The sequence below is a fragment of the Myiozetetes cayanensis genome, unplaced genomic scaffold (assembly GCF_022539395.1).
Source record: "Myiozetetes cayanensis isolate MyiCay16 unplaced genomic scaffold, myiCay2020 scf4, whole genome shotgun sequence".
Taxonomy (NCBI): Eukaryota; Metazoa; Chordata; class Aves; order Passeriformes; family Tyrannidae; genus Myiozetetes; species Myiozetetes cayanensis.
This window is the reverse complement of record NW_026087631.1, coordinates 28524221-28551585: the sequence shown is the minus strand read 5'-3', so window position 1 is coordinate 28551585 and position 27365 is coordinate 28524221. Positions and strand designations below refer to the sequence as shown.

General features: G+C 36.9%; 1 protein-coding gene across 2 annotated transcripts in view; it reads right to left on the bottom strand.

Annotated features, from left to right (window-relative positions):
• Positions 1–3167: 3167 nt before the first annotated feature.
• The window catches only part of WDR36 (WD repeat domain 36), a 36341-nt gene continuing 12143 nt past the window's right edge, over positions 3168–27365 (bottom strand). Inside the window, exons 11-24 of one of the 2 annotated variants that reach the window (XM_050328383.1) lie at positions 25258–25323; positions 24275–24358; positions 23606–23760; positions 22694–22808; positions 21335–21500; positions 20963–21071; positions 20148–20227; positions 17575–17682; positions 16505–16602; positions 14943–15085; positions 14474–14590; positions 14169–14250; positions 12080–12267; positions 3168–10694 (exon numbers count right to left, since the gene is read on the bottom strand). In XM_050328383.1, the coding sequence (XP_050184340.1) occupies positions 10545–10694; positions 12080–12267; positions 14169–14250; positions 14474–14590; positions 14943–15085; positions 16505–16602; positions 17575–17682; positions 20148–20227; positions 20963–21071; positions 21335–21500; positions 22694–22808; positions 23606–23760; positions 24275–24358; positions 25258–25323 (1661 nt within the window). In that variant the 3' untranslated portion in view covers positions 3168–10544. The remainder of the gene's footprint in view (positions 10695–12079; positions 12268–14168; positions 14251–14473; positions 14591–14942; positions 15086–16504; positions 16603–17574; positions 17683–20147; positions 20228–20962; positions 21072–21334; positions 21501–22693; positions 22809–23605; positions 23761–24274; positions 24359–25257; positions 25324–27365) is intronic. The other variant, XM_050328384.1, reaches the window with a different exon arrangement.

Below are 27365 nucleotides of genomic sequence, written 5' to 3'. Positions count from 1 at the left end.
ACTGGAGAGCCCGGTTTCAACCCCTTCCCCCTTCAAACCTAGTTTAAAGCCCTCCTAATCAGCCTCGCTAACTTATGGGGCTACAGTCCTCTTATTCTTCCTAGAAAGATGAATCCCATCTGATTTTAAGAAACTAGGTACCATGGAGTTTGCCCCATGGTCAAAGAAACCAAAATTTTGATGGTGGCACCAATTCTTTAGCCATCTGTTGAGGAGTTGGGTTTTTTACTCCTCTCTTTATTTAACTCCTCATCCATCCCAGATAGTACAGGAACTGAGGCAAATATCACCTGTGCTCCTGTCCCCTGAACTGACCGACCCAGTGCTTTAAAGTCTTTTTTAATTATCCTGGCACTTCTTTGATTAATGTCCTCACTGCCAGCCTGGACAACCACCAGAGGATAATAGTCTGAGGGCTGAATTAACTCAGGAAGTCTCCTACTAATATCCCTCACCCTGGCCCCAGGAAGGCAGCATACTTCTCTCTGGGATGGGTCTGGGCGACATATAGGGCCCTCAGTTCCCCTCAAAAGGGAGTCACCGACTACAACTACCCTTCTTTTTTTTTTTATACCTGTGGTTGTAATCCGTCTTTTGGACAGGGCTGAACAAGGAGGCTCTCTAGAGGGATCATCTTGGCTGTCCTCTACCTGACTGTCTGGTTCCAGAGTCTCGTATCTATTCTTCAAGGGCACCCTGAGGGATGATGGGGGTCTAGAAAGAATTCTTCTACCTCTCCCATTAGGGACCTGTTTCCATTCCCCCCCATCATTTTGGTCTGCTCCATCTGTCTTATGGCAGGAGAGGCAGGGCTTCGCCGTCTCCTGTTGGACTTCTTTAGGGTTTAAAAGGGTTTGACTCCACCAGTCAATTTCCTTTTCACTCTCCCTAATGCACCTTAATCTCTCTACCTCTTCCTTAAGTTCTGCTACAAGGCACAGCAAATCACTCACCTGCTCACATCGTACACAGCTACCTCCTACACCATCCTCCAGTACCAACGTCAGGCTCAGACACTCAGCACACCCAGAGACCTGGGTGGCTGCATCCTTCTTCGAGAGGAGTGTCTGAGCGGAGTGTCTGGCTTCTTTGTAACTCTTAAGCCATAGGAGTCATGATATGGAGTTCCAAATTGTGGGCTACAATATAAATACATAAGCAATTAGAAACTAATGAATTAGCAGTGCAAATTTCTTACTATGAGTTAAACCCATCAGTCTTCAGCAGGCCCCACATAGCAGGAGAATTTCTTGGAGGAAAGGATGAGAAGAAATGGCCTCAAGTTACAGCAGGGGAGGTATCTAACATCAGATTGGATGTTAGAAAAAAAATTTCACTGATAGAGTGGTCAGGCATTGGAATAAGTTGCCCAGGAAAGCAGTGGAGTCACCATGTCTGGAAGTGTTCAAGATGCATCTGGATGTGGCACCTGGGGATATTTTTTAGGGAAAGTTATGGTGGTACCAGTTTGATGGATGGACTAGATGATCTTGAAAGTCTCTTCCAATATTGATGATTCTGTGATTCTGTAAATGCATGGCTACACTTCATGTTCAGCTGCCCACATAATTTAAATGTAAACCTCCTTTTCATTATATGGATAAAGAGTGAAATGGTGAAGTGGGATTAACACATTCTCTACTCTCACTTTGGCAGTCCAGGTAGGCAAAAAGGAGAAAGACAGAGACAGTTTTTAACAATATTATAACTAGATTTATCACTACTCACATGACAACACTGTGACTCACATGAGTGAAGTGATTTGAATTTGCAGAGCAATTCCTCATGCATTGCATTTCCAGACAGAATAAAACAACCCAGAGATTGCTGTCTCTCCGCTTATGAATATGAACACTACTATATGATTCCATTTTATTAGGAGCCAGATTTGACCATTTAGTATTCTTTTATTCTTGCTAGGGAAAAAAATTAGTTTGAGTTGAAGTAGAGTAATGCTGTAATCATTTGACTGGGTGCGTAACTTATTCTGCATAATGGTGTTATAACAATCCATTTTCCCTATAATTCTACAAGTGCTATTTGGAGTTCATATAGGTGAGCACTGGAGGCTTTTGCTGGAGATGGAGAAGAGAGGTTGAGCCATTAGGAACTCCTGGGTAAAATGAGCAGTAATCTTCACAAAAATACAGTTGGTTAGATATCAAAACCATAGGTCACAGCATGGAAACTAGAAGATTGGGTTTGTTCTTTTGCAGCATACCATGAGTGCCTAAAATCTTGATTTCCATCACTTTTCTTCCACTCCCAGTTTTCTCCAGACAGGACTAATACTGAGTGGTAGAACAAGGAACGAAAAGATGGAATTGCTCTGTACTTATTCTGATCCTTCTGATGACTTTCTAGAGGACATTCAGCAACAATAGACATATCAAGACTACACAATGAAAAAAAGCAGCAGGTAACAATCTAGCACTAAAGAATTTAGGCCTGGAGGCCACAACTGGTAACTGAACCTCTAGCTAACATTCTCAATGACAACATACAGATATTCTTCATGGTACTATACTACATATGGTCCATCTTCCTACAAGTCACATGGTTCTGATAGCACTTACCTATTCATGGTTTGCTGTCAAGTTAAATTTATCCAAGTCAAGCACTTGAAGTCTTTGGATTTGCGGAATTGGAAATTATTACCAACATTATAAAGTGAGTGGGTGCTGCTTAGACAGAGAATCAGCTCTTCAGAACATGGTTGAAATGACAATGGAAAAAGAAGCACCTGCCTTTCAAGTTAGTCTCTAATAGGAAGAGAAGCAGTCTGTAACAAAGGATAATTGTTACAGTTTTAATCCTAGACTGGAAATTTAAAAGAGTAATGGAACAAATAAGATTTTTCCTATATCTTGGTACAATCTGAGGAATAATCCTATCATTTTCGTAAGACACAAGCCCTCTGGTTAAAGGAGAAAACCGTAACTAAGCAATGTAAAGAGATAATCTTGTTTAGAAATGTGGAACATAGAAAAGAAAATGCTGAATCGACCAGATGTGTCCCCAACATTTTACTCCATTCTTAACATTTCTGTAGATGATATATGGAAACAGTGGAGTTAATACCGCACGAACAATTTCATGGCAACTGAGAGAAGACTGACAGAAAGAATTGGAAAGATCATCAATTAATGCTAATAAACCTTTGCTTTTCTGTTTTTGGGAGGATAATTGTTATAGCTAAATGTCTTTTTGGAAAAAAAGTAAAAGCTGACTGGAAAAGGAGAAAAATTACACAATACTCTTAAGCACAAAAATGTATATTTTATTAGATTTTAAATCTGTTTTCATTTGTCTGTTGCTATCTATACGTGTTTCCAATACCTAGTTAGGTTAATATTTGTGGGAGGTAAAGTCTGTGGCCACGTAGACTAATTTCAACAGAACAGGAGGCTGGAGCATCATTTGAAACTGTCAGTTGTCCTCTTCTATTTAAAGGCAGTGAATTATTTTGTTTAATGTTCTCCAGTGCACAGAAAACAGTTACACAACTTTTCTGAATGTAGTTCTCAGTCCTGATTAACTACAATTCAAGGATTTAGCAATCTCACATAAGTTTTCCAAAAGTCTCATTTAAAGCTTTTACCCCAATCACTTTTCAAAATAACATAATATTTTCTTATGGAAAGACAGTAAATTAATTTATGGCTTATAACAAAAAAAAAAAAATTTCCTGTTATTCAGCAGATCATCTTGTAGTGTAGAAGCCTGTTTCTTGTCAGTGACTAGGGATTCACTGCAGATATCTCTAATCAACAGGAATCTGTCATTTTAATTGACAGTTCACTTAGGGCTGACAGTTATTAAAAGCAGACAGCTAGCACAGCCTAATAGTTACCTAGACCATAGCATCTCTGTTAGGGCTGTAACCAGTACTTTAAAAGTATTTAAACCAGAATAGCAAACAAATCTGGGCTAGTGTGTTAAAGGTGAACTTCAGAGAGGCTGCTGTGACCATTCTCTTACTGATGGAACACTCTGAGATGGTAAGAATTTTCTATCACATTTTGGGCTTAGCTCCTTCTCCAGCATCAGCATTCAGCTGAACATTGACACTCCACTCCAAGGCATGAGCCCACAACTCTTTACAGATTAATTCAAATGGGGTTAGATTAATCTTATTATCAGAACCATTTTCATTTCATGCCACGGTCACCACATTATGTCCGTGTTTAGGCTGACCAGGCATACCAAGGACTCACAGACCATGTTTAAGTTGAGTATCAACCCACAGGGCCAACTTCTGATAATCCCAGAACTCCATCTGCCTTTCTTAGTCCAGAGTCTTAAATGGATTTGGAGTGATAAAGGTGAGTTACCTTAAGACTAGTGATAACATCTGTGATGATCTGTGGCTCCAGGATTTCCTCCCCCCAACATATCAAGATGATAAATAAGGAATGAGTATCTAAGATGTGCTATGGTTCCACTTGAAGAAAATTTACCAGATTTTCAAAGCCTCTCTTTTCAGCATGAAGGAAAATGGCATGTTACAGAAGAAAAGCACCTTCTCAGTTATGCCAAAACAGTCTGTTTACAAATGTATGCTATAATCAAGTTTTAATCTTTAAATGCCAGGTACTAGACTCAGTTAAAATCATTCTTATATACATGAAGCAGAGAATCTAATACGGTATGCCTTCACTAGCACACACTGCTTTCAGTATCATTATCCCTTAGGATTAAAGTTTACTCCATTATTTTACTTCTAATGGTTGATTGATTTTTTTCCCCATTCTCTTCCTGAGGACTGACAATTTTCTTTCTTCTGATTGCACAGGTTTTTTAAGTCACCTCATACATTTTCCTTGCTAAGAAATGAGATTTAATCACACTAAGTCCCCGGCTCCTGAGAAGATACATCCCAGTCTGTTTCTTGTACAATTTTGAGATTCCTGCTGTCTCAAAGCCTAAGTAGCAGAGTCTTGCTCCAGAAATACATTTCTAGGCATGTCTAATTCTTCTACATGTCATTGCAAATCTCTGCAATGCCATTAGCGTTATGCTACATTCTGTGTCTAATTTATTGAGCTTCTTTGTTACGGGATATTAAACAAAATAATCATGCATTAGGCATAATTAGAACGTGGCTAAATTAATTTCTGTAATGCAAATTATACTGGGGAACTGCAAAAGTAATTCACACCTCTGTGCTATAGACCCAACATGACACTTAAGTCAGCTCACAATATAAAAGGTTCATGGCCCATAAACTGCAATAAACAAGCACTATAATTTTCAAAATCTTAACTGGATGCATGCCTGTCGACTTTAAGAGTAGCAATTCACACATAATTGACTATGATAAAGTAATTACAGACTGCTGTACTTGCACAGAATTTTATCATTAAATTCATGGCTCTTCCTCTGTCCACCTAACCAGCCATTTCATCCCAGAAGGCAACTTAACTTGGTCGAGCATGATTTGCCCTCATGACTCTCTGCAGGTTGTTCTTCCTCATCTTACCATTTGTGTACTAGAGATGGATTCCAAAAGCATATGCAGCATATGCTCCATGATTTTTTTGGACACTGAGATAAGTTTTATCAAGCAAGAGTTTCCCAGATGTTCCAGTTCACCTTTTATAAAGGTGGACACTACAGCCTCAATCCAGTTGCCAGGACCTCCTGTGTTACAACTGTGTTAAAGCTGATGGGCAATGCTATAATATTGGACAGCATTTGTGTAAAAGTTCATGTGTGGAGTTCCACGGTTATAAGGTGACTATGCTCTTAAATCTTTCTCATTTCTTCCCTGTTACTGGCAACTCCTTTCCTTCTGTGGTGTTCACAGAAAACAGAAGCAGTCTTTGCCTGTGAAGACTGAAGCAAAAAAAAAAGGTATGAAGTATTTCTGCCCTTTCCATATGCACCAGTGGGTTGTCGTCCTTCCCCACCCACATGAAGGGAGCTGCAGGGATTTCTGTACAGATGGTGCTGTTTTCTCTAGCACCATGAATAAACCATCTCAATTAGGCACTGATGTAAGCACTGTTGAAATAGCTTACATTTATCTTGATTTTGTTGAAATTGAATTCTTCAAAGAGAACTGGGCAATCATCCTTCATCCTTTCATCAACCCAAAGCAATGGGCAAACACAAAGGTTAATCAAGAAGGTGAAGAACGACTGTCTACACAACTCTGTGTGATCAAACCCAACGTTCAACAGAAAATGTAATCTGACACACTCTGAAAACACATTTACCTGGGCTTTAGCCTTTGCTGCACAGGACATGTTGCATTACAACAGGCTGGTGACTTTTCAGTTCCAGTCATGCCAAAGAGGTGGAACATTTCCAAAGCAGCAGGAACATTACTGGTTGCAAGAAAAGAGTGTCATAACCAATTTTTCCAGTAAGCTATGTTTACAAAAATCCTTCTGAGACATATGAATCTCACTAACCCTTAAGAAGAGTTTGGGGTGCTAGTAGGAGGGATGAATAGCTAAACTCATGTAGTATTCTGATGCCTAACTTCACAGGACTGCTGCTAACAGGAGCTGCCAAGAGCAGCAGCTACATTCAGAAGCCACAAGAGCCAAGACCGTGGTGAAAACGAAGCACAGGGACACAGGCAGGCACAGGCGAGTAACAGACTTGAGATAAAGCTGGAAGGTGTGCTGTGACATACAGATATACTGCAGAATCCTAACAGCAAGCTGCTAGTCAGAGCTGGCTTAAGATGGGCTTGGCATTGTGTAAGAATGCTAAAATCTTCAGTAGTTACCCTGTTCAGAAGAAAACCTAGAGTTAATTACTATATTCCTTAATCCAGCTAATGATTTTCCCACACCCCATTGCATATGCCACTACAAGCACCAGACTAAATGAGTTCTTATGTGTAATGCAAAGCCCAAACTATCAAATTGAATTGTCACGTCTTACCACTTGTAATCAACAACTTCTGACTATGTCACAAGATATTGTCGTTGATGTCTCAGGTGAAGGAAAAATACAGGAAGTAGCAGGTAAAATACCCACTTTCATCCACTAGCAGGTGGAATTTATTTTTTATTTCTGAAAAAGTTATTTACTAATGGCAAAAAGTTGTTCATCGTTTTGATGTGGAATAAAATGGACAAAATAAAAGGCCAAGAAAAAGAAGCAATCAGAGCTATTAATGTAAGACTCTACAGTTCTAAAAATAGCCAAACATCCCTGAAATAGCAGTGATGACTAGGAATGCTGAGAAAAAGACAAAAGAATAAAGGAGGTGGGACAACACTCACATCTAAGCACTGTTTTCTGAAGGAAACAATTGAAGTGTTCCAGGAAGACTTAAAACACATCTAGGTATGGTATAAGAAACTGAATTAAACATATTTAATGAGATCATCCAGACCGCAAATACTATGTCAACTGTGTTATGAATACATTGTTCACAAAAATTACCTTTTCTGCTTTCAGAAGAATGGCCTGTCTGGCAGAGTATGCCTTTTTTCTTATGATTACATCAAGTACACCATGAAAAAAAGAACTAAAAAAACCTCCCTCCTCTACAATTCACACAAATTTTGTAGACAAATCTTTCTTGTACATAGAGATTTAAACAACTGTGCCCAAAGACGGTTTTTGTATGCCAGTGAAAAAACATGCGTGCACTGAGTAACATGAAGTATTTCCTTCATGAATAGAAACTCTTTCACCACTGCTCTGTGGTGGAGAGGCTGTAAATCAGGAAGACTAGAGCACAACTGATATTCCTCACATTCAAGAAGTAGGAAGGGTATGTAACATTAGAAGACAGCAGGTCTGGAGTATATGAACAGAAACACATTACTTCTGTTAATTAAATTGCAGGTCCCATTACTACAGGATGTAGTGAAGGATAAATGGGTTCTAAAAGAGATTAGATGAACCCAGAGAGAACAAACAGGTCTGTCACAGAACATTAAACACAACTGTTGGGCTACAGCTGGGTCACAAAGTATCTAAATAGCTGTTTGCTGAAGGTGCTGTGACGTGCTTGAGAAAGGCCTCTTTATATATGACCAGCTTGCTAAACCCGTTGCATTTATTCCTTGCTGCAGCCAGAGACAGGGTACAAGGCTTGACAGACCCTTACTCTGATCCAAGAGGAAAGTTCTTTATCTACTGTTCCTTCTTCCACTGGGGCAAGTCAGGAGACAATGAATTACTTTTAATATTCTTTGTTCAGAAAATAATTCTTTAAGATCTAAATTAGTTATAATAATGCCTATAAGTTCAGAGGTTTATTATCTATTACATTGAGGGATTTTGAACTGCTTCAGATGCATTCCTGAAAATGGAAGCAATGGCTTCTTGAGGACCTTATCACCAGTAGCTAATAATTTGCATAGTATAAAGGATTTTCTTAAATCTCCAGAGTAAACCTCGTAAGAAACCCTCAGGTGTTCATTATTCCCACTGACTTCACATTCTCTGTCCTAACTGGCTAGAATGCCAGTCTGGAAACTTCTATAATATTCTGCCATTCCCTTCAAGCTTTTATGTGAGGCAAAGTTATGGATAAAGAACAACCAGGACACCACAGAGAAGCTGGTGAGTGAATGGCTAAGCCACTACTCACCATATTTGATTAAGTTGTGGCAGTCTGCCGAAGCTCCCACTGACTGCTGAGAGGGAAACATGTCAAAGCAAGTCCAATGGAGGATCGTGAAGATGACTGAAGGGATGGAACACCTCTCCTATGAGGAAAGGCTGAAAGAATTGAGATTGTACAGCCTGAAGAGGAAGCTCCAGGGTGACCTTAATAGCAGGCTTCCAGTAGCTAAAAGGGGCTACAACACAGCTTCAGGGGGTTTTACAAGGGCCTGTAGTGATCAGACTAGGGGGCTGGCTCTAGACTCAAGAAGAGTAGGGTCAGATTGGGTAATAGCAAGAAATTCTTCCCTGTGAGGGTGGTGAGACACAGGAACAAATTACCCAGGGAACTTGTGGACAACACACCCCTGGAAGTGTCCAAGGCCAGTCTGGATGTGGCCCTGAGCAACCTGGTCTAGAAGAAGGTGTCTGCCCACAGCAGATGATCTTTAAGGTCCCTTCCAACCCAAACCATTCTATGATTCTCTGATTATTCTGTGTGTGTTTGTTTGTTTGCAGATAATTTGTTCCAATATACATAACTAAAACAAGTTATATGTGATAGCATTGAAAAAAAAAATCACATACACAGCACAACAAAACCACACTCTTGTTTCAGTCTTGTGCCAAATGCAATGAACCCATCTTTGAAGTTTACCCATTGAAATTGCATACATTTGTATTAGTTATTCTGTTAGTCTGTGTAGGTAGCTGAAGCATGTGAAATACACCAAAGGCCTTGTTCAGGAGATTCTTCTGCTGTGAGGAAGTACTCTCAAAATGCAAAGTTAAAGATAATTTCACTCATGAGTTTCCAGACAATATCCAAATCTTATTGTTTGAAATCTAAATATTAATTTGTAAAAACCACATCTCATTAAATTAAAAATTCCCCAAAATTCACAGCTTTTATTCTGGTGATCTCTTCTTCTTATGAAAGGAAACAAAATTTTCAGAAGAAACTGAGTGTCCAAAAAACCTGATTATGAAGAAGGAATGAAATTTTTTGTTTGTTTGTTTAGTTTGGTGTTTGGTTTTTTAAACTTCAAATAGTCGTAGTACAGCTGGAAATCTCTGTGTTCAGAAACAAATGTCTGCAAGCTACACAGCTTGCCAAAGTCAGAAAAAGACTGATTTTTATAAACTTCATAGGAAAAGTGTTTTAATTGCAGAGGAGAACAATTTTTAGATTAAATTGCTTTAAACTAATGTTAATAAAATGTTAATAATTCAGACATTTTATTTTTGCAAAAACAATAACTTTATTAAACACAATATAGGTTTTGGGCTCCTGCAGAGAAATCAAATTCCCACCTCTTTTTTTTTTCCAGGTAATTTTTTCATGACTACAGTTTTTGCCATGAAAGACTAAGGTAACTAGCTACATTATCTATAGCCATAAAATCATAGAATCATTGAAAGGCTTGAGTTAGAAGGAACCTTAAATATCATCTAGTTCCAAACCTGATCCCGTGGGCAGAGACACCTTCCAACAGACCAGGTTGTTCAGTGCTCTGTCCAACCTGGCCTTGAATCTGACTGTCTGCTCACTGACAGCAAAAACCAGTACAACATGAATAGCTGCACATATTAATTTTTGCTCCAACTCAAGTGAACAAAAATATGCAGTTATGCACATTCTAAAATACTCTGCCATATCCAGATGTATAAAATACAGCATCAGAAGAAGCACTGGAACAGCTTCCCCAGGGAAGACATAAAGTCACCATCCCTGAAAGTATTCAAAAAATCATGCAGATGTGGTAGATGTGGCACTTAGTGATATCGCTTGGTGGACCTGGAGGTATTCAGTCAAAGGTTGGACTCGACGGTCTTGGAGCTCTTTTCTAACCTTAATGATTCTATGATTCTAAGACCTAGCAGGACTGGAATCTGGTATTTTTGGTAACAAACTGTATTATTATTCTGAGGGAAATTTTATGCAGAAAAAATCCTTAAGGATTTTACAGTAGAGCACTTTTCATATATGTTAAAACACACAGACTCTGATTGAAGAGAGTCTGCAAATGAATCCAAGTTTCCTCGAGCTGCACTGACAATTTGGATAATTCCTCCAATAGGCTTGGCTCCGACGAGAGAATCTTCAGATGTAACTGAAAATGAAAACAAGCAGTTAGTGAAACAAATGCAGATAATAAAAATATTAAAAGATCGTTTCCTTCATTCAGTTCCAATACTTTGCCTTCAGGAAATACTTTGCCTTCGAAGTAAGGAATTCTTTTTCCTTGAATTAATTCCTTCTATTTCATGCTGCCTCCCTTTTGCTAGTCTTACATACGTACCAAATGGGATAAGGCAGCAAAATGTCTTCAACATGCTACTGCTTTACTAGATCTTCTTCGGCCTAAGTTGCTGAATCTATCCTAATCACACACTCTTCTCGAGCATAACTTTCTCCTCTTTCTGACTTGCATCACAAATTCCTCTTTAGGCTAGAAAAGCTAGATAGATGCCCTGAGGTCAATTAGGATTATTATTTTAACTATCCGTGTTGCATACAGCAGGAAGAATAATGCCAGCACACACAATACAGATGGATGATATCTCTTCATGTAATAAACAGTAACCTTGTTAAAGGAAAAGACACCTTTCGATCTTGTAGCAATTATTACCACTTAATGGATGGAACAGTTATTTTCCAGGCTACAGTTTAAATCTAGGAGTATTTCTATTCAGCTTTATCCTTAGAGAGAGTAGGTTCAGTTTGGATATCAGGAAAAAATTCTTTATTGTGAGAGTGGAGAGGCACTGGAGCAGGTCGCCCAGAGCAGCCATGGATGCTCCAGTATTACAAGGTGTCTGAATGTTTATAAGAATGTTTCACCAGTAAACCATAATTAATTTTTCTCACACGGTTCCATAAGTCAGAGTATCTTAAGCACTTGCATATCAGAAGGGATTCAATCTTCTGCAGAATGACTTTCTCTCTAAGATTACTGTTACTGTGCTTCATCCAAATAACTTTCTGACTTATACAAGACCTGGGAGTTATTTCATTAGCTCTGTGATGCTCAACAGGTAACAGACGAAAGACAGCCCACTGACATGGAAAGTAAATCAGACTTGCAATGTAAGTGCTAAGTCCAAAAAAATCTCTAATTTACTTTTCCAACCATTGTGCATTAAATACTTTGGTTACTTAAGACATAGCACATCTCAGCTTAACAATTACCAACCATTAAGAAATTATGTATGTTACCAAAAAAAAAAAAGAAACACACCAATTCTAAATAACAAATACTTAAATAAGACCTGCCTGCCAGGATCCTATTCAGAACACCTGGTTTTTTTTGCAAATTTTTCTTGACTGTGATCAGACGAGTTGCCAAATAATCCAATGCATTCAGTTAGACATTTTAAAACCATTCCCAAACACAATCATTTAAGATATTCTTTCAAGTAGACAAGTTATATCCTTTTCCTGCACAACCATCATTTTAAACAGGACTAACATCAAATTTTATAAGACAATTATTACCTTTAAAAATAATGCAAGGTATGCCTGAGCAAGTTCAAAGTTGTACTTCTTGTTCAGCATCATCCCAATCATTCTCAAAAAGCTCAGCATCACCTTCATTGAGCCACCACCTTCAGGGGCCAAACCCCGTAGTTCTATCTCAATATTAGATGGTCCCAACCTTTTCAGTAGGTCAAGTGGAACTTTATCTGTGTTAAAAGATTGAGTGAGATGTTATTAGGAACATTTGTAGAAAAGTATCTTACAAACCCTTCATAAGATAGGTTTATTCCAAAATTCTTCAGCAGTGACTATGAATTTCAAGTTTCTACTGTTTCCTTACTATTGTGTTTACAACAAAATGCCTTCCTGCCTTTAATTTACCGTCCCATCACATACTAGAGAAGTACATCTCTAATAAGACAGATGCACTTTATTTGTAAATTCATCTTGAAAAATACAAGTAATATCTTTATATTTGTTTCATTTTTTCCCCGTTTTCTGTCCTTTAAGCTGAACAAAATTTACTAACCATAGCAATGTCATTTTACATCTCTTGGCAAAAGGAATGTATATACTTGGGATTTCAAGATACTTAAAGAGAAAAGGTGCTACTTTTACTAGGCATCTTTACTGTTAACTGACATTAAGCAAAACTGGGGATCATCTGGTACATTTCATGTAATTAGAGCTTTTGTTAAGTTAATTTCTCCTGCTTTTCCTGGGACCTGGGGGGTGGTGGAAGATCTTCCCCATGGTAAAATACATACAATTTAAAAACTCTTTCATCCTCTTCATAAGTGTTCCTCCTCAGGATTCCTACAATCCTACCCAATTATCTACAAGAATCCCACCCACTTGCTTTAAAAATTAAGAAGCAAAAACATGTTTGGCTGCAAATGCAACTGATGGCTAAAACACTTATAAAAATGTAATTTAAGAAATTACTAAGACGACCAAATTCTTATACTCTCATATCATGGCAACCTACAGCATTAGACACTGGCTAAGATTCCTTAGGTATAAACTTGTGTCCATCTGTATTTGATTCCTATGAAAATCATTAGCTAGTTTTAAACATAACTGTGATATTAACAGTACTAAACAGATACAGTAAATAACTTCTGTGCTATGACATTAAAAAAACTAAGCATGGAACGTGTTATGAAGTTGGTACACAGACACTATGGGAAAGAGTGCACTTGCTCCTTGGTACAGCCATCCTCTAAATGCTTGGTAGGGTTTTTAAATATTCACCTGAAGCATTTTAATAGAATACTATAAATTAAAAATACTAAAAACATAAAACCACATCTCATTTGTGACCAACAAAGTTCTGCACATAAAATGTTTCAAGTGCAGTAGACTAAGCTAGTCATCTCAAAAGAGTTCAAGAAAGGGCAAAAGAGTTCCCAACAGAACTGTTTTGTAGATAAGCTGCCAGTGAATCTCCATTTACATTTCCAAGCTGGCTATATTAGCAATAATTTTCAAAAACAGCTAAGTTTCAATGATTCTGTAAGAGCGCAAGTTAAACAGGCAAAGCAGCTGGTACATGTCATAGGCAATTTAAGTGATTACATCTCAAAATGGATTTCAAAGAAATCCAACATATTATTTTTATATAATTTGTTTCTTCTTAAGCTTTAAGTTATACAGCAATTATTTAAAGGTGTAAGTTTGCTGAATGCCTAGTGAAGTTGTCCTTAAGAGGAGAACTTGCTAGAGACATTATGTTTTTCATGTTTCAGTAAATCACCAGACTATCTCTTACCAAATCAATCCCTTCCTTCCCCTACAAATAATATACAGTACTTTTCTAGGCAAGATCATCACAGTCTCCAAAAAGGCTAATGATCTTAGGAGCACAACCTTCTCTCTCTAGAATGGTTTTAGCAACCATTTCTCTGTAAGGATTCTATGCTGCAGGCAAGTACCAATGGATCTTGATCTAGATTGGCTATATATGCATTAATCACGTCATTCTCTTCGCTACTACACTATGCAGATTATTTTCCTCCCATGTGTTACAATTCTGACATTAGAAAGCGCATATATATCAAAACATAAGCAGTATCAACATTTTTAGTGAAGTATCTTGTTAACTTACATTCATTAGTGCTCAGGGCTTCTTCAAGATGAATGTAGAAATCAGATTTCTGTGCCAGTACTCCAAGGTTTACTACCTTTGACTAGACGACAAAAGTATTAAAAGAGTGTACATGAATATGAAAACACATTTTTAAAACTTATTTTCCTACTGACAGAATAAAAGACTTTGGCAAATATTCATTAACGGAACGAGTTAAAACTGGTACTTTAAAGTCATCAGGAATTTCACTCAGCACTAAAAAGCATTTAAGATTTTTTGAAAATACACTAGATAAACACAGTTATATTTTTTCTCGGTTTTACCTGTGTATCTTTTTCTTCCTCTGGTGGAATGTATCGGGGTATAAGACCGGGAACTGTTGGGATGAAGAAAGGTGCTGCCTTCGGAATTTTAGGTGGCTCTCTCGGTTTATTTTTTTTCTGTTAATTAGATATTTGAATTAAAATAATCATCATCATCATAGTAAGAATACATGGGAATTTTTCTTTGTCAAGAGTTTTATTTTTAAAATGCTATGAAAACTCTATAAAGACTAACTGAGAAGTAATACATAGGTAAAAGTTTTGCTAGTAAATATGAAGACACTATTTAGAAGACAAACAACTTCTCTCCCAAACCCCAGGAATTCTGAAAAGCACCTTATGGCTTTCTACAGCAAAATCTTGAAAAATACCTGAAAAGAGGGACCAAATTTTATGAATAGGTAATGCATCTCATAGACCAAGTGGAAATATATCTGGCTGTTTGCTACTTTTTGCACAGTTTCAGTACCTTGATAACATCAAGGCTGAGGAGGTTTTTCCACCTTGATTCCGGTAATGAGGAAAGGGTCACCAGCTGCTCTTCCAATTGCTCAGGGGAGACATATTCTATCATTTCATCACATGGCTCTTCTTCTCCTGACATATCCTCATCTTTCAGAAACAGATACCATTTATGAACATACATACTCCACATTTATTTTTTTTATATCATACCCAGTATTACTATGTATCTTGCAATTTTTAAATAACAAATGCGTAACATCTATGGATATAAGTGTTAACATAACTTGGAGCAGAAAAGCTACAGAAACAATCTTGTTAACTCTATGAAATATTATGTTTAGATTTAAAAAACTTATAGCTAAAATCCAGAATTGGATAAACAAAATTTTAGAGACTGACAGGATTTGTCCACTTTGGCTGAAATTATATAAAAGTAATTCATAGTAATTCTAAAAGAAAGAACAATTACTGTTAAAATTTTGTTAACAATTTTAAATATAGACACAGAAATTTTAGTTCTACAAAGTTTACAAAGCTGTAAAATCTTTGCATTTAAATATGTACCATATTCACAACCTCATCACAATCTCTTCACTGTAAGGCTGAAGTGGAACATAAAAATCTCAACATTAAAGCCCAACATCCCACAACAAAATGCCTGTCATAAGATTTTTTCTAGACTTTCTTTGTGGTCTTAACCAAACATCTCAATCCTCCCTTTTTTTTTTGAAAAATACTACATGGCTAAAATAATGAATCTAATGGAAAAGCCAACAACAACAAAAACATGTAAACCATTAAGAGCTCTGAGCATCTAAACAGGAACTTTGCATTTGCTGAAGACAGAAAGTAAATTAAAGCTTTAAGCCAGAATCAGTATAAAAACATTCAGAATGTTTGGAAGAAATCCTATCTCCCTAATTTAAATATCTGAAATAAGTATGTGTTTAATAAAGCAGTCATCATCAAGCATGTTCCCTGCTCTTTCAGCGGCCCATTGCTAGGTGTTTCTCCTCCACACGGAGATGGAAATGCAAGCACTGTAAAACTTGGGCAGACAAGATCGCCACCTAGAGGACCACAGAAACACAATCACTTCCAATAAATGCAGCTAAAATGCCATTTAGGCCTTTCTTTCACTGGGAATCTAGACAGGCAGGGTCAGCTGAACCCAATTCTCTTGCCAACAAGACAACAAATAGCAGTGAATCTACCACAGCACACAAGGACAGAAACAAGTTGTGAGGGAAGCAGAATAAAGAACCATCTCCCTCCCACTGCCAGACATTAATGTTAATTTCAAACTGTCCCTACAAACGTCAAACCATAAGGTATTTACACAAATCTGGTATTAAAGAAAGCCAGTAAACAGCACAATGTTTTTGCCACCTAAAATATGCTAATGTTAGTATATGAGTAAGCATGCCAAAAATGGTGGAAGCATTAGGAACAGCTCAGAGAAAGCATGGTAAGACACAATGAGTTTGCCACTGAGGAAGCAAACCATCTTCTATTTGCAGTATAATAACAAACTCCAAATAAAATAGGCTTTCATCTGAAGATTACCTTGCACAGGGCAGGTGCTAGGGAGTGTCACCAAAGAAGGCTCATAATCTGCAGGAAGGGGCCGTAATGACACAAGTGAATACAGAGAACGGTTTGACCTGAAAAATAAGACAAGCATTTTAAAAACAATCTTTAGGTGAACGGGAACAAGTACTTTAGACATGATTTTTATTGCAGTCTAACACTATTGCATTATGGCAATTCACCACGTTCTAGTCAAGATCAGTTTTTCTCATCTACTAGATAAGCAAGAAATGAAGCACAGCAATAGACATCACCTGAAAATCTGAAACATAAAGGTTGTGCTGAAGTATTATTGCCAAGAACATTTAATAATGATTAAGTAACATGTACACAAGTCATTCTACGAAATTACTTTTCTGGCAAGTTATTTTTTCTGTCAGTATAAACCAGGGCTAGGTAAAAACATTTGTCATTATTCACAAGGAAGCACTTTTACCTAACCACAGGAAGGTCTAACAGATGAACGCTCCTCAGGCAAAATCACTGTCAACACATGTAACCTGAAAGATCTATCAAATGAAAGAGGAAAAGCCCTAAAACACTTAAATGGTGCCCTAAGGAGTCACTTGCTTTAAAACCCTATCAGGAGGAAATTGAACTAAAACACCTTACTTCTGTGCTCATCTATCACAAATAAGGACAAATAATCACAACTATCAAATACTACTCACAAGTCTCAGACAACACTGTATAGCAGAACAAGAAAAGCACTTCAAAAAGAAAAACTATTTGAACAAAGACATTTCAAAAGGGTAAAAAAAGACAGAGATAAAGAAAAACTTTAGGAATGGCATAACAGGAATCTTTAAAAGTAAGAAAGAAACACTTAGAAAAAGAGATAATTTAATTATCAGAATAAATACCTTAACTGTAGAAATTTCAAGCTTTATGAATCACAGCAATAGAGAATATCTCTCTTAATTAGAATGAGACAAAACACTGGAGACAATACTTCACAGAGCAATTCTCTATTTGCAGTGAAGGTAATTAAAAGAATTCTTTCTCATCTGAAATTCTGCGTAGAAACAGAAGTATTGCACACTTACCACAAATAAATTCCAAGATCATCCACATGTGCTGAAGCTAGAAAATCTCCTGTAGGTGACATAGTAAGGCTGACAGCTGCAGAGTCCACCAAAAAACAATCTATAAGGCTAAGGAGAAAAAACACAAAAGAGAAATTCTCAGCAAGATGAACTTGTTTATCTATGCACATTTGAATTACAGCTGAATGCAAACACTAGAAGTATGCACACAAACCAGGGTGTAAGACATATTCAAACATATTATATGAATTTAGCAAGTGAACAGCACAGTGCAACAAACCACGTAGTTCTACAAAATTCTCTAAAATTGCCAGCTCCTCAGATATCCACATTCCATGGAAAATGTAGTGAACAATCTGCCCACATTCAACTCCTTATGCTTAATGCTAACCTTCTTAGTGGTCATAAATTTCGAGCTCCCAAACAGCCCCATGTTGCTCTGACCTCATCTTTCAATGCTCTGCCATTAACTGACAATTCCCTTTCTCAATATACTTCACATACACCTGGGTAATACTTGCACCTAATGCTTCTAAAGTAAAGAAAGGGGTGTACAATGCAAAATTTTATGATCTGCAACAGTTTTGACATTACCATATCTTCAGTCTGATATTCCTTTACCATTTCTTTCACTATTGCAGAAAACAGAAAAAATACCATGAAAAAACAAGGTTAAAATATTCAGTACTATGTGATTATTTTAACGGAGCAACACTTGAGTTCTGGATGATGCCAGAAGTCCTGGATGATGCGTGCCCTGACAGACTTGCACTCTAGCCCAGGCTCATAGTATGCTTGTCACTTGTTGAGGTATGAATTTCATTTACTTCAAATTGTAAGTACATTCTGGAAGAATAATTTAACCTAAAGACTTTCAAAACCAGGGTTTGTCTGCTATTTGCCTAGATTTCAGCTTGATCTGATTTTTTTGCCATCAGAGAGAAGAGACAAAACATGTAATTTTGTAACAGACAAACAAGAACTATTGTTAGGGTACTTTTAAAAACATTATGAAAAGATTATTACTGCAAAGTGTTATGTTATCAAAGAAATGAAAGATACAAGTAACTGATATTAATTAATACTGCAATTTTTTGTAGGCATATTATTTTGGAAGGGAACCAGTGTTAGAAAGATAAAGTCCAAACAGAGGGTTAATTTTCTTCCCATTTATACTGGAAAGACAACACCTAATGTCCATCCTTTCCTATTTTCATGGCTAGGCTTTGTGAACGAAGATTTGAGAAGGGCTCTACCCATGCTTGCTACAAGCGCGCTGATAGACTACTGTCATTCATCATGTGAGAACAGGTGATTTGTTTGTTGATACTCAACACACTTTTGTGTGTTGAAGTAAAACTTTTAACAGTACACAAAATTACTCACCACACTATATCAACTAATCAATCCCAGTGAAACCATTTAGTGACCACCAGAACTGCACATGGCATAGCACTACCCTAAATTACTTTAAAAAAAAAGAAATCTATCTGATGTGCTGCTAAAAGAATGCACTGACAGAACTGTAAGTTACTTTTCAGCTTGTTTTTTTCTGGGCTCCTGAACTTCCTGTGTGTACTCATGTATTTGTCGGCCAAATTTTATTCTGGGAGAAGCCTACTCACAGTGGAGCAAGAGAATTTTTGGCAGTTGCAATTAAAAATATAACTGATGTAAAGCCTTATTGTAGGCTAAAATGAATGTAAATGAAAACAGGCTTCTATTTACAAAACCAGCTGGAGTACTGCATCCAACTCTGGGGCTCCCAGCACAAGACAGATATGAAGTTAGAGCAGGTCCAGGAAAATGACTGGAACACATTTCCCATGAAGAGAAGCTGAGAGGGTTGGTATGGTCCAACCTGGGGAACAGAAGGCTCTGGGAGACAACCTTGTGGCCTTTCAGTATTTACAGGGGGCTTGTAAGAAAGATTGAGAGAGACTTTTTAACAGGGCCTGTGGTGAAAGGACAGGGGTCAACAGTGTTGAATTATAAGGGTGTAGGTTTACGTTGGATGTAAGGTAGACATTTTTTTAAGATGAGGGTAGTGAAGCACTGGAACAGGCTGCACAAATAACTTGTGGATGGTCTATCCCTGGAAGTGCTCAAGGCCATGTTGGATGGGGCTTTAAGTAACCTGGTCTAGTGAAAGAAGCCCCTGTCCACATCAGGGTAGTTGGACTAGATCTTTGAAGCTCACTTCCAACTCAAACCACTCTATGATTCCATGAATACTTCAGTGTATCACAATACAATTCAGCTTAAGCAACCTCTTGACCTTTAGATTATAGTGCTGGTTCCAGACAAACAACAAATTAAAACTCACTGACACTACAGGAAAGCTCCAGATGTCCTCAACCCATCTTCCAGATGCTGTCATTCTGCAGACCCAGAAAAAGGGTCTGGCATTGGACACAACTAAATACGGGGTATTTTATATATATTGTTATACCATGTGCAACTCTGAATATCACATAGCACAAGCTGGTGACAAATAACCAAGCCAGAAGGCTTTTTGCCATTTATCAGACAGGAGATTATTATTTCTGCTATATGTTTTTAAACTGACTCACCATCCAGAGGGAAGGTCCCAAGTCTTAATGGTGCAGTCCATTGATGAAGTTATTAGCCAACGACCATCAGGACTGAAGGTCTACAATAAAACAGTGAATTTAATGGCACAATGGACAAGCCAGTCCCTACAGGAGGCACTGTCAAGATTAGACTGCTGCCTAAAACTGGGATGAAATGGTCTGGCCATAAACCAAAACTGACAACACACTGTTGAAAGTGAGAAAAGCTATTTCAGAACAGGTTTAAATATATGACACAGGATAGATCTGACTTATAAATGTCAGGACCAAAGTGCTTTGACTGTTAATGATGAAAACCACTAAGCATAAAAATTGAAAACATTAAATAAATAATAATTTAGTAGCATTTAAAATTAAAAACTACTGCAATGAACTCTATAAAACACTGCTACATAAGATGTAAATAATGATTTGTCAGTGTGTTGCATAATCTCAGATCTGTTTACACCTGACTCATCTCTTCTATGTACACAGCTGAGACTCCTGTAAAACTTTGCTTCTCAACGTAGTTTTTATTATTCCTTATTATATTTATTATTTGTTTGACCCAAAATCAGCTTCTGGCAAAGTCATAGTAAAATCCCAAACTACATTAAAAATAAGATGGTCATTCCAACACTATACATTTTAACTTGAAAACTAACGTGGGCAAAACTGCTGTAGAATTGAACTACAACTCTACAATTTACAGCTGAATATAATACTCAGTGACTTAATGCCTGCAGAGAAACTAATTATCTTTAAAATTAATTAGGTATCTATGTCACCTTTACAGAAAATGAGTTAACAATTACCATGTCGTTAATCCGTCCATGGTGTCCTGAGAATGTCCTGACAATCTTCCTGGTTTCTATATCCAAAACACTAATACTGAAGTCATCAAAAGCAATTCCCAGAATACCACTGCCAAGAAACATTAACACATATGATAGTGAATACTCCAGAGACAAAAAAATATCCTAACATTGTTTCAGGTACCTTTTATCCTAAAATAGTTTGGGATAATTTCAGTATTGCATTCCTTCAGTCTAGTAAACTGTCTTGCAATAATTTTGTTTTGCGTCTATTAGTCAGTTATATTTCAAAGCATCAAATATATTAGCTTAATTAGAACACTGGTTGCCATTTCAGACAAACATGCACATGGAATAGCTTCAGTTTCTTACCTATCTCTGTGAAGCAGAATTGCACTTGGAGAAGAAGAAAGTTCAGTGGAGTAAACTAGCTCTTTAGTTTTGAATTTCCAAAATTTAATTAATCCTTCATTACCAGCTGTGATTACCAGCTGGTTTAATCCATCCACTGCTACCCCTCTAATGGCCCCTTCATGTGCTGCAAATCAAGCAAAAAGAGAGTATTATTTCAGAATCTAAACCTAGCGTAGTAATCAGCTGAATGCCAAACACTATTCTGTATGTCTCTGCCTAACTACACTGAATGAGTAGTAAGGAAGTAACAAACAATTCTAAAGACACCTGACAAGACTGCTCCAATATTATTTTTTTTAACTTGTACAGAAACCAAACTACTTTCAAGTAAACACCTAGAATACAAGTAAAAATTTGTGAGCAGCTGAAGCTGAGTATTAGCTCATATTTCTGTTTTCAGTTTGGGGAGATTTTTGTGAGTTTGAGATTTGAGATACTTCTTGAATCACTTTGGGAATGCCTCCAAGAAGCCAGACCACTCCAAAAAAAATTTACAATTTTAGATCTGGCACAAAGTCTGGAAGTTTTCCTAGGCTACTTTACGTTGCAGTGTAAAGACAAGATGTAGCTCCTCTGGGTTTGGATCAATTTTATTTCTTAATCTATGCCTAGAGCTACTGGCCAGTAAATAAAATTAGAAAACTCATCCTGTTATCAACCAATTATTTTATTAGGAGACCACTTCATGTTTTTTATGCTAGATGACTTTCAGAAACCCAGTAATGTTAAGGGTTCTTTCCTTGTTTCCTCAACAAAACATTCAAATCTTGAGCACCAAAAAAACATGCATGAGGATACATGACATGAAATATATATGTATGCAAACGTTAAAAGATAAGGTCAGAACACTGTCACATTGCAGCTGGGTAATTAAAAATAATACCATATGCAAAGAAATAGAGTTGTTTAGGACTTTAATTTCCCACTCATGTAAAATATTCTTTAAATTTTAAGCAGGGAACGCAAAACAGATGGGAAAATTTATCTCAGAGACAGAACCTTGTAACCAGAAGCCAAGAAACATGATTATCTCAAAAAGAGTGGAGGCCAGTGGTGCTAACCATTTTGGAACTGACAATTTTGTGTTAATTAAAACCAAGGATATGCTAACATCAGAGCTGTTAAAAGTAGCAAGGATCCTGTCCTTCAAATCAGGTTTCTGACTACAGTGTAACATACGGCAGTGTAGGGTAATTAGAGACACTGAAAAGATTCCAAATTCAACTCAGAACCTATGTTAAATATCTCAGATGACAGAACAATAGGTTATTGCTGTTCTTTTCAGAGCCAGTATTTTCAAAGTCTAACAATCCTTACCTTTTTCTTTGCCATAACGCCCTCTGTGAATGCCAGACTGCATGTTATACACATCCACCTGTCCAGTTGACATGCCAATCACAGCAAAGTTACCACATGAGGTAATATCAACCGCCTTTCAAGGGAATTAAAAAAAAAAAAAGTAAAACAAAACAAAGAACCTATGAAAAAGGATTCTTTGAGTGTATATCATAGCAAGGTTTTTAGATGATATGTAGCACATCAGGAACACAAAATACTAACACATTTTTATTAGATTTCTTCAAGGAAATCTGCACAGAAACAACAACTTACATCTCAAAAAAGTAGAGGGAGAGCTCTTAAGACAAGCAAATAGCAACATGTATGTAATAAAAAGGGCACTGCTTTGTTACGAAAGTTTAGTGACATCCATCAGAAGCCATATGTAATAATATCAACACTGTAACCCAAAAAATCAAGATATTCACAAATTCAATTCCTAAGATAAAGTGTAAGCATGGTGACTGCATTCCTCTTTGAATGTTCATATGGCCCATGGCACGCAAAATAATATGAGTTCACCCGGAGTTCAAATAGCAAGAAACAAACAAACAATGGTCTGTCTAGCTGTCTTTGGAAAGATACAGTCCAAAGCAATCCAGTAGCCAAAAGAAAAGCGGGTATTTACAAGTGACTTTATTTAATTACCTACCACTTAGATTGTTTTTCTGACCTTATGTTTAGTAGTTATCACAAGATGCAGGAGTTGCTGAACGCCTAGCATATGAAGTGTGCCACACTAACTACTTGTCTAAGACGCAGGTAAAGCTCAGTAAACATTTGTATTGCCTTCACTGTGGGTTCAACACAATGTCATTGTGTCCAACTCAAGTCGTAAAGCATTTTACATAGACTGTAATGCTGAAGAAACATTGTAAGAAATAAACTTACTGTTGCATATATATCAATAGGCTTGTATTTGCTAAACTCTTCTGGCCTCAGTTTATGAGCTCCCATGGAAGTTTTCTGATAGTTCCAGGTTGTACAGGTTATATACCCTTGATGGCAGGCAATAATACCATCCCAGTCACTCTGATGTGCCACTTCTGCAATGTAACATACAGTCCTTTTACAAACAGTAATTCTAAAGTCAAACAAGCTTTTCTGATATCTTAGAAAAGAATATTTTAAAATAACTTGAGAAAGAACAGTTCATATTTAGTGTTCTTGTTTCACAGTTGAAAGGCTGCCATACAGAAAAAAACACCTGGCAAACTGTTGTGCATGTGGTAGTGCAACTAAATTGCTTACAGAACCACAAGCATTTTTTTAGATATTATGTTTTATGTCTTGGTATGTTTTAGCCTATGCAGTTTGAAATTGCCAAAGAGTAAGAGAGACATTTGAAAGAAAATGCTCTTTTTGAAATATTGAAAACTTTACCAAATAAAACGTAATATTAACCTGTCAACAGCTTACAAAAGGCCACAGACACTCTAAATACTGATCTTATAGCATGAGCTTTCAAAAGAGTAGTGTCTTGACGGTTAAAAGACAAAATGAATATATGATGATACTATATTTACATTTACTCTGTAATGTACATCAAAAACCACTTACCAGAAGCAAAGGCTGTAATTGGTGGAAGTGCCATTGTGTCAAGCTTAAGACCTTTCTTTTTTGATTTCTTTTTGTTAATTGAACCTTTAAAATAGAAGTTAAGTGATTCAGTCTCGTGAGGAGAAATGAGAATAATGGTTTAAAAAGGATTGTTAACAAAACCTAACGTTCCTATTAAACAGGAAAATCTGGCTTACATAAAGCTAAGAATAGTATTAGAGCTCCTGTCAACATTCATGTGATGCTGAGCAAATCACCACCAGCCTTTTACCCAGATGTACAACTCAACCTATTTGTTCCAGTATCTTGTGCTGAAATCTTGATGCAGAAGTTCCCCCATTACACCTAAAATCATGGTCATACAGACATGACTATGCAAAGCCATATGTAATACCCAGCCCCTTCAATAACCAAAGAGTTGGGAATTTCAGATTTATACCCAAAGGATATATATACAAAACCAATTAATCTGCATACGCCTTTTCATATAGATTTAAATACATATATAACCATATAGATAAACACTTAAAACTAAGAATTAATTTAGTCTTTCTGATCCTTGCTCTACAAACTATATCATGGCATTGTGTGCAAGACATGCTTAAGTTAAAGTCTACATTAGATCAAAGGAACTCAAGTCATGAAATATCAATTTAGTCAACTGAATAGAAGGGGAATACAGTAAAAAGTTGTAATTACACATACTGAAATGTCAGGTAATGCCTTATACATTTTAAATACAAAAGTCAAGCCAAACATTTCCCACAGTGAAAGAGCATCCAGTGCCAGGCTATGGAAATTACTTTTTTTAAGTACAAACAAATCTGAGAGTACACTTTGCAGGAAGGACTGAGTTTACAGAACAACTGAGATGACTAATTTTTATACAACAGTTAAGGGAAAATAAGGCCTGTTTAACATTTACATAAACACTTTTCAGAGGTTTTTTTCACCAATACTTGTACTTTGGCTGAAATACTCACCACGTCCTAAACTTTTATTGAACCTGTCATGCACTGTTGAAAAGGACTGCAATGTTCCATCTTGACCTGATAAAAATTAGCAGAGAGTAGAAAAAGGTAAAAATCAACTTATGCATAATCTGCTTGAGAAATGAAAATGAAAGGGTAAGCAACAAGCAACCTCAAACACCATAATAAAGCATTTACTAAAAATTCTGGTCCAAGAAAAAAATACAGATACACTATAAGCAGCATAACTAATGAAGCCTAGTTTCCTATGGCCTACATCCCACTCCTACAGTTTTGCCCCACACATGATCAGAATGATACCTCTTTATGGACACCTTTTCCATGTTAATTCCTCTGTCCCCACTCCTTTCTCCACCACAATATCTAGTTGTACCCAGCTTTCAATGATTAGAGCATTAAATAAAGTGTTGTATCCTTTAAATATCTCCATAATACTCCCAAAGCTTTCTCATGACCCTCTATACTTCCTTTATTAACTACAATATTCCTTCCCTTATTTTTCTAACCAATACCTGCTGTGACTGATTAAGAACTACATCCAGGTTACTCTGCAGGTTAACCCAAACAAAAATGGTAAAAACTAGGTTGTTCATCTTTCCTGTAACCAGGACATTAATGGGACATTCCTACTCTACTCAATGACCAATGTTCACAGAACTCATAGGAATTTAATATAGGGACAGAAAGCTCAAACTTGAAACTAGCAAACAGATCCCCTTGGTGGGGGAGACATGGACAAGGCAGAGCTAAAACCCAACAGAAAATAAAACCGCACAACATACGCAAAATTAAAGGCATTGAGATGATTCTTAAAAATCACAAGAATTACAAAACACTTTTACTACTCCAAATAAGTAAAGAAACAGAAAATTAGTCAAAGTGAACTTAAAGAATCTGAAAGACAATTGAACAATTATACTATTCTAGCAACCTTTCCTTGCTGCTGTGATGGAGAAGTAAGTTAGGATCTGTATACAGGGAACTGGAAGAAAGGTTAAGCAGGAGGAAAGTCTGTGACAACAGTGAAGTTTTACAAAGTTAATTTGTAGAGATGCCTGTTCTAAGGAAACCACAAGAACTTGAAAAACACCTCACAGCATTGCTACTTCATTTCTGCTGCACAAAGTTTTACTACTATTTCAGAAAGGAATGGAGAGAGTCAATCTCTTTACACTGCAGATACATCAGATCTCAGAGCCTGAGATCCTTTTCATTTTAGTGGTTGCCTCTGTGTCCTCTCCATATGTTTTGCAGTAAACTGCAAAGGCAAATGTGAAGATTGGTTAAGCAACATTTAATTGATACTCTGATTTATCTTGAGTGAGCTAAATTACTGACAAGAAACTTGCCACTTGAATCCAAGCTACTAGTTGGATGGCTAGCAAGAGATGTTAGTTTTATCACCATGTACTGCTGTGCCATACTAGGTGCAACATTTCATCAAAATGTAGTGTAATGTTATCAAATGTTGCCCATGTAAACAATTCACTGCTTAGCAGTAAGTAAAGACTAGGTGAAGAGTCTCCACCATTCCATTACTTAAGTGCTCTGGAGTACAAAACAGTCTGACCTAGCACATCATTTCCTAAGGGGTCCTTTCAGAGGTTTTTAAATATGCTAGTTTCTAAGGAAGGGCAGTCACTTATGCATTTTTACCCTTCTAGAAAGGGTTAAGAAGCAACCTTGAAAATATATAATACAGATGCAACTGATCCATAATAAATCACAGAGACAGTACAGCTTGCTCAAACTAGAGGGAAAAGCAGTGTGGCTCCTTTCAGTTACTAAATGCATTATGCATTTATTTTTTTCCTGTTACAAACAGATTTCCCTAGGTGTTACCGGTTTTCATTTTGACCAGTTGATAGTTTTCTCAGGAGACAACGAAATAATTTTTATTTATCAAATACATAAATACAGATGATAAAAGCAGCTCCTATGCTATTCCACTTCAAACGTTTCAGCTTAAGTGAAATAGTTTGCTACAGTAATAAATGACACTGTCTACATTAACTACTTACTATGTTTCATAAATACATATACACAACATATGAAATATAATCTAGTTTATTAATAAAATAAAGACAGCTGTGTGCATT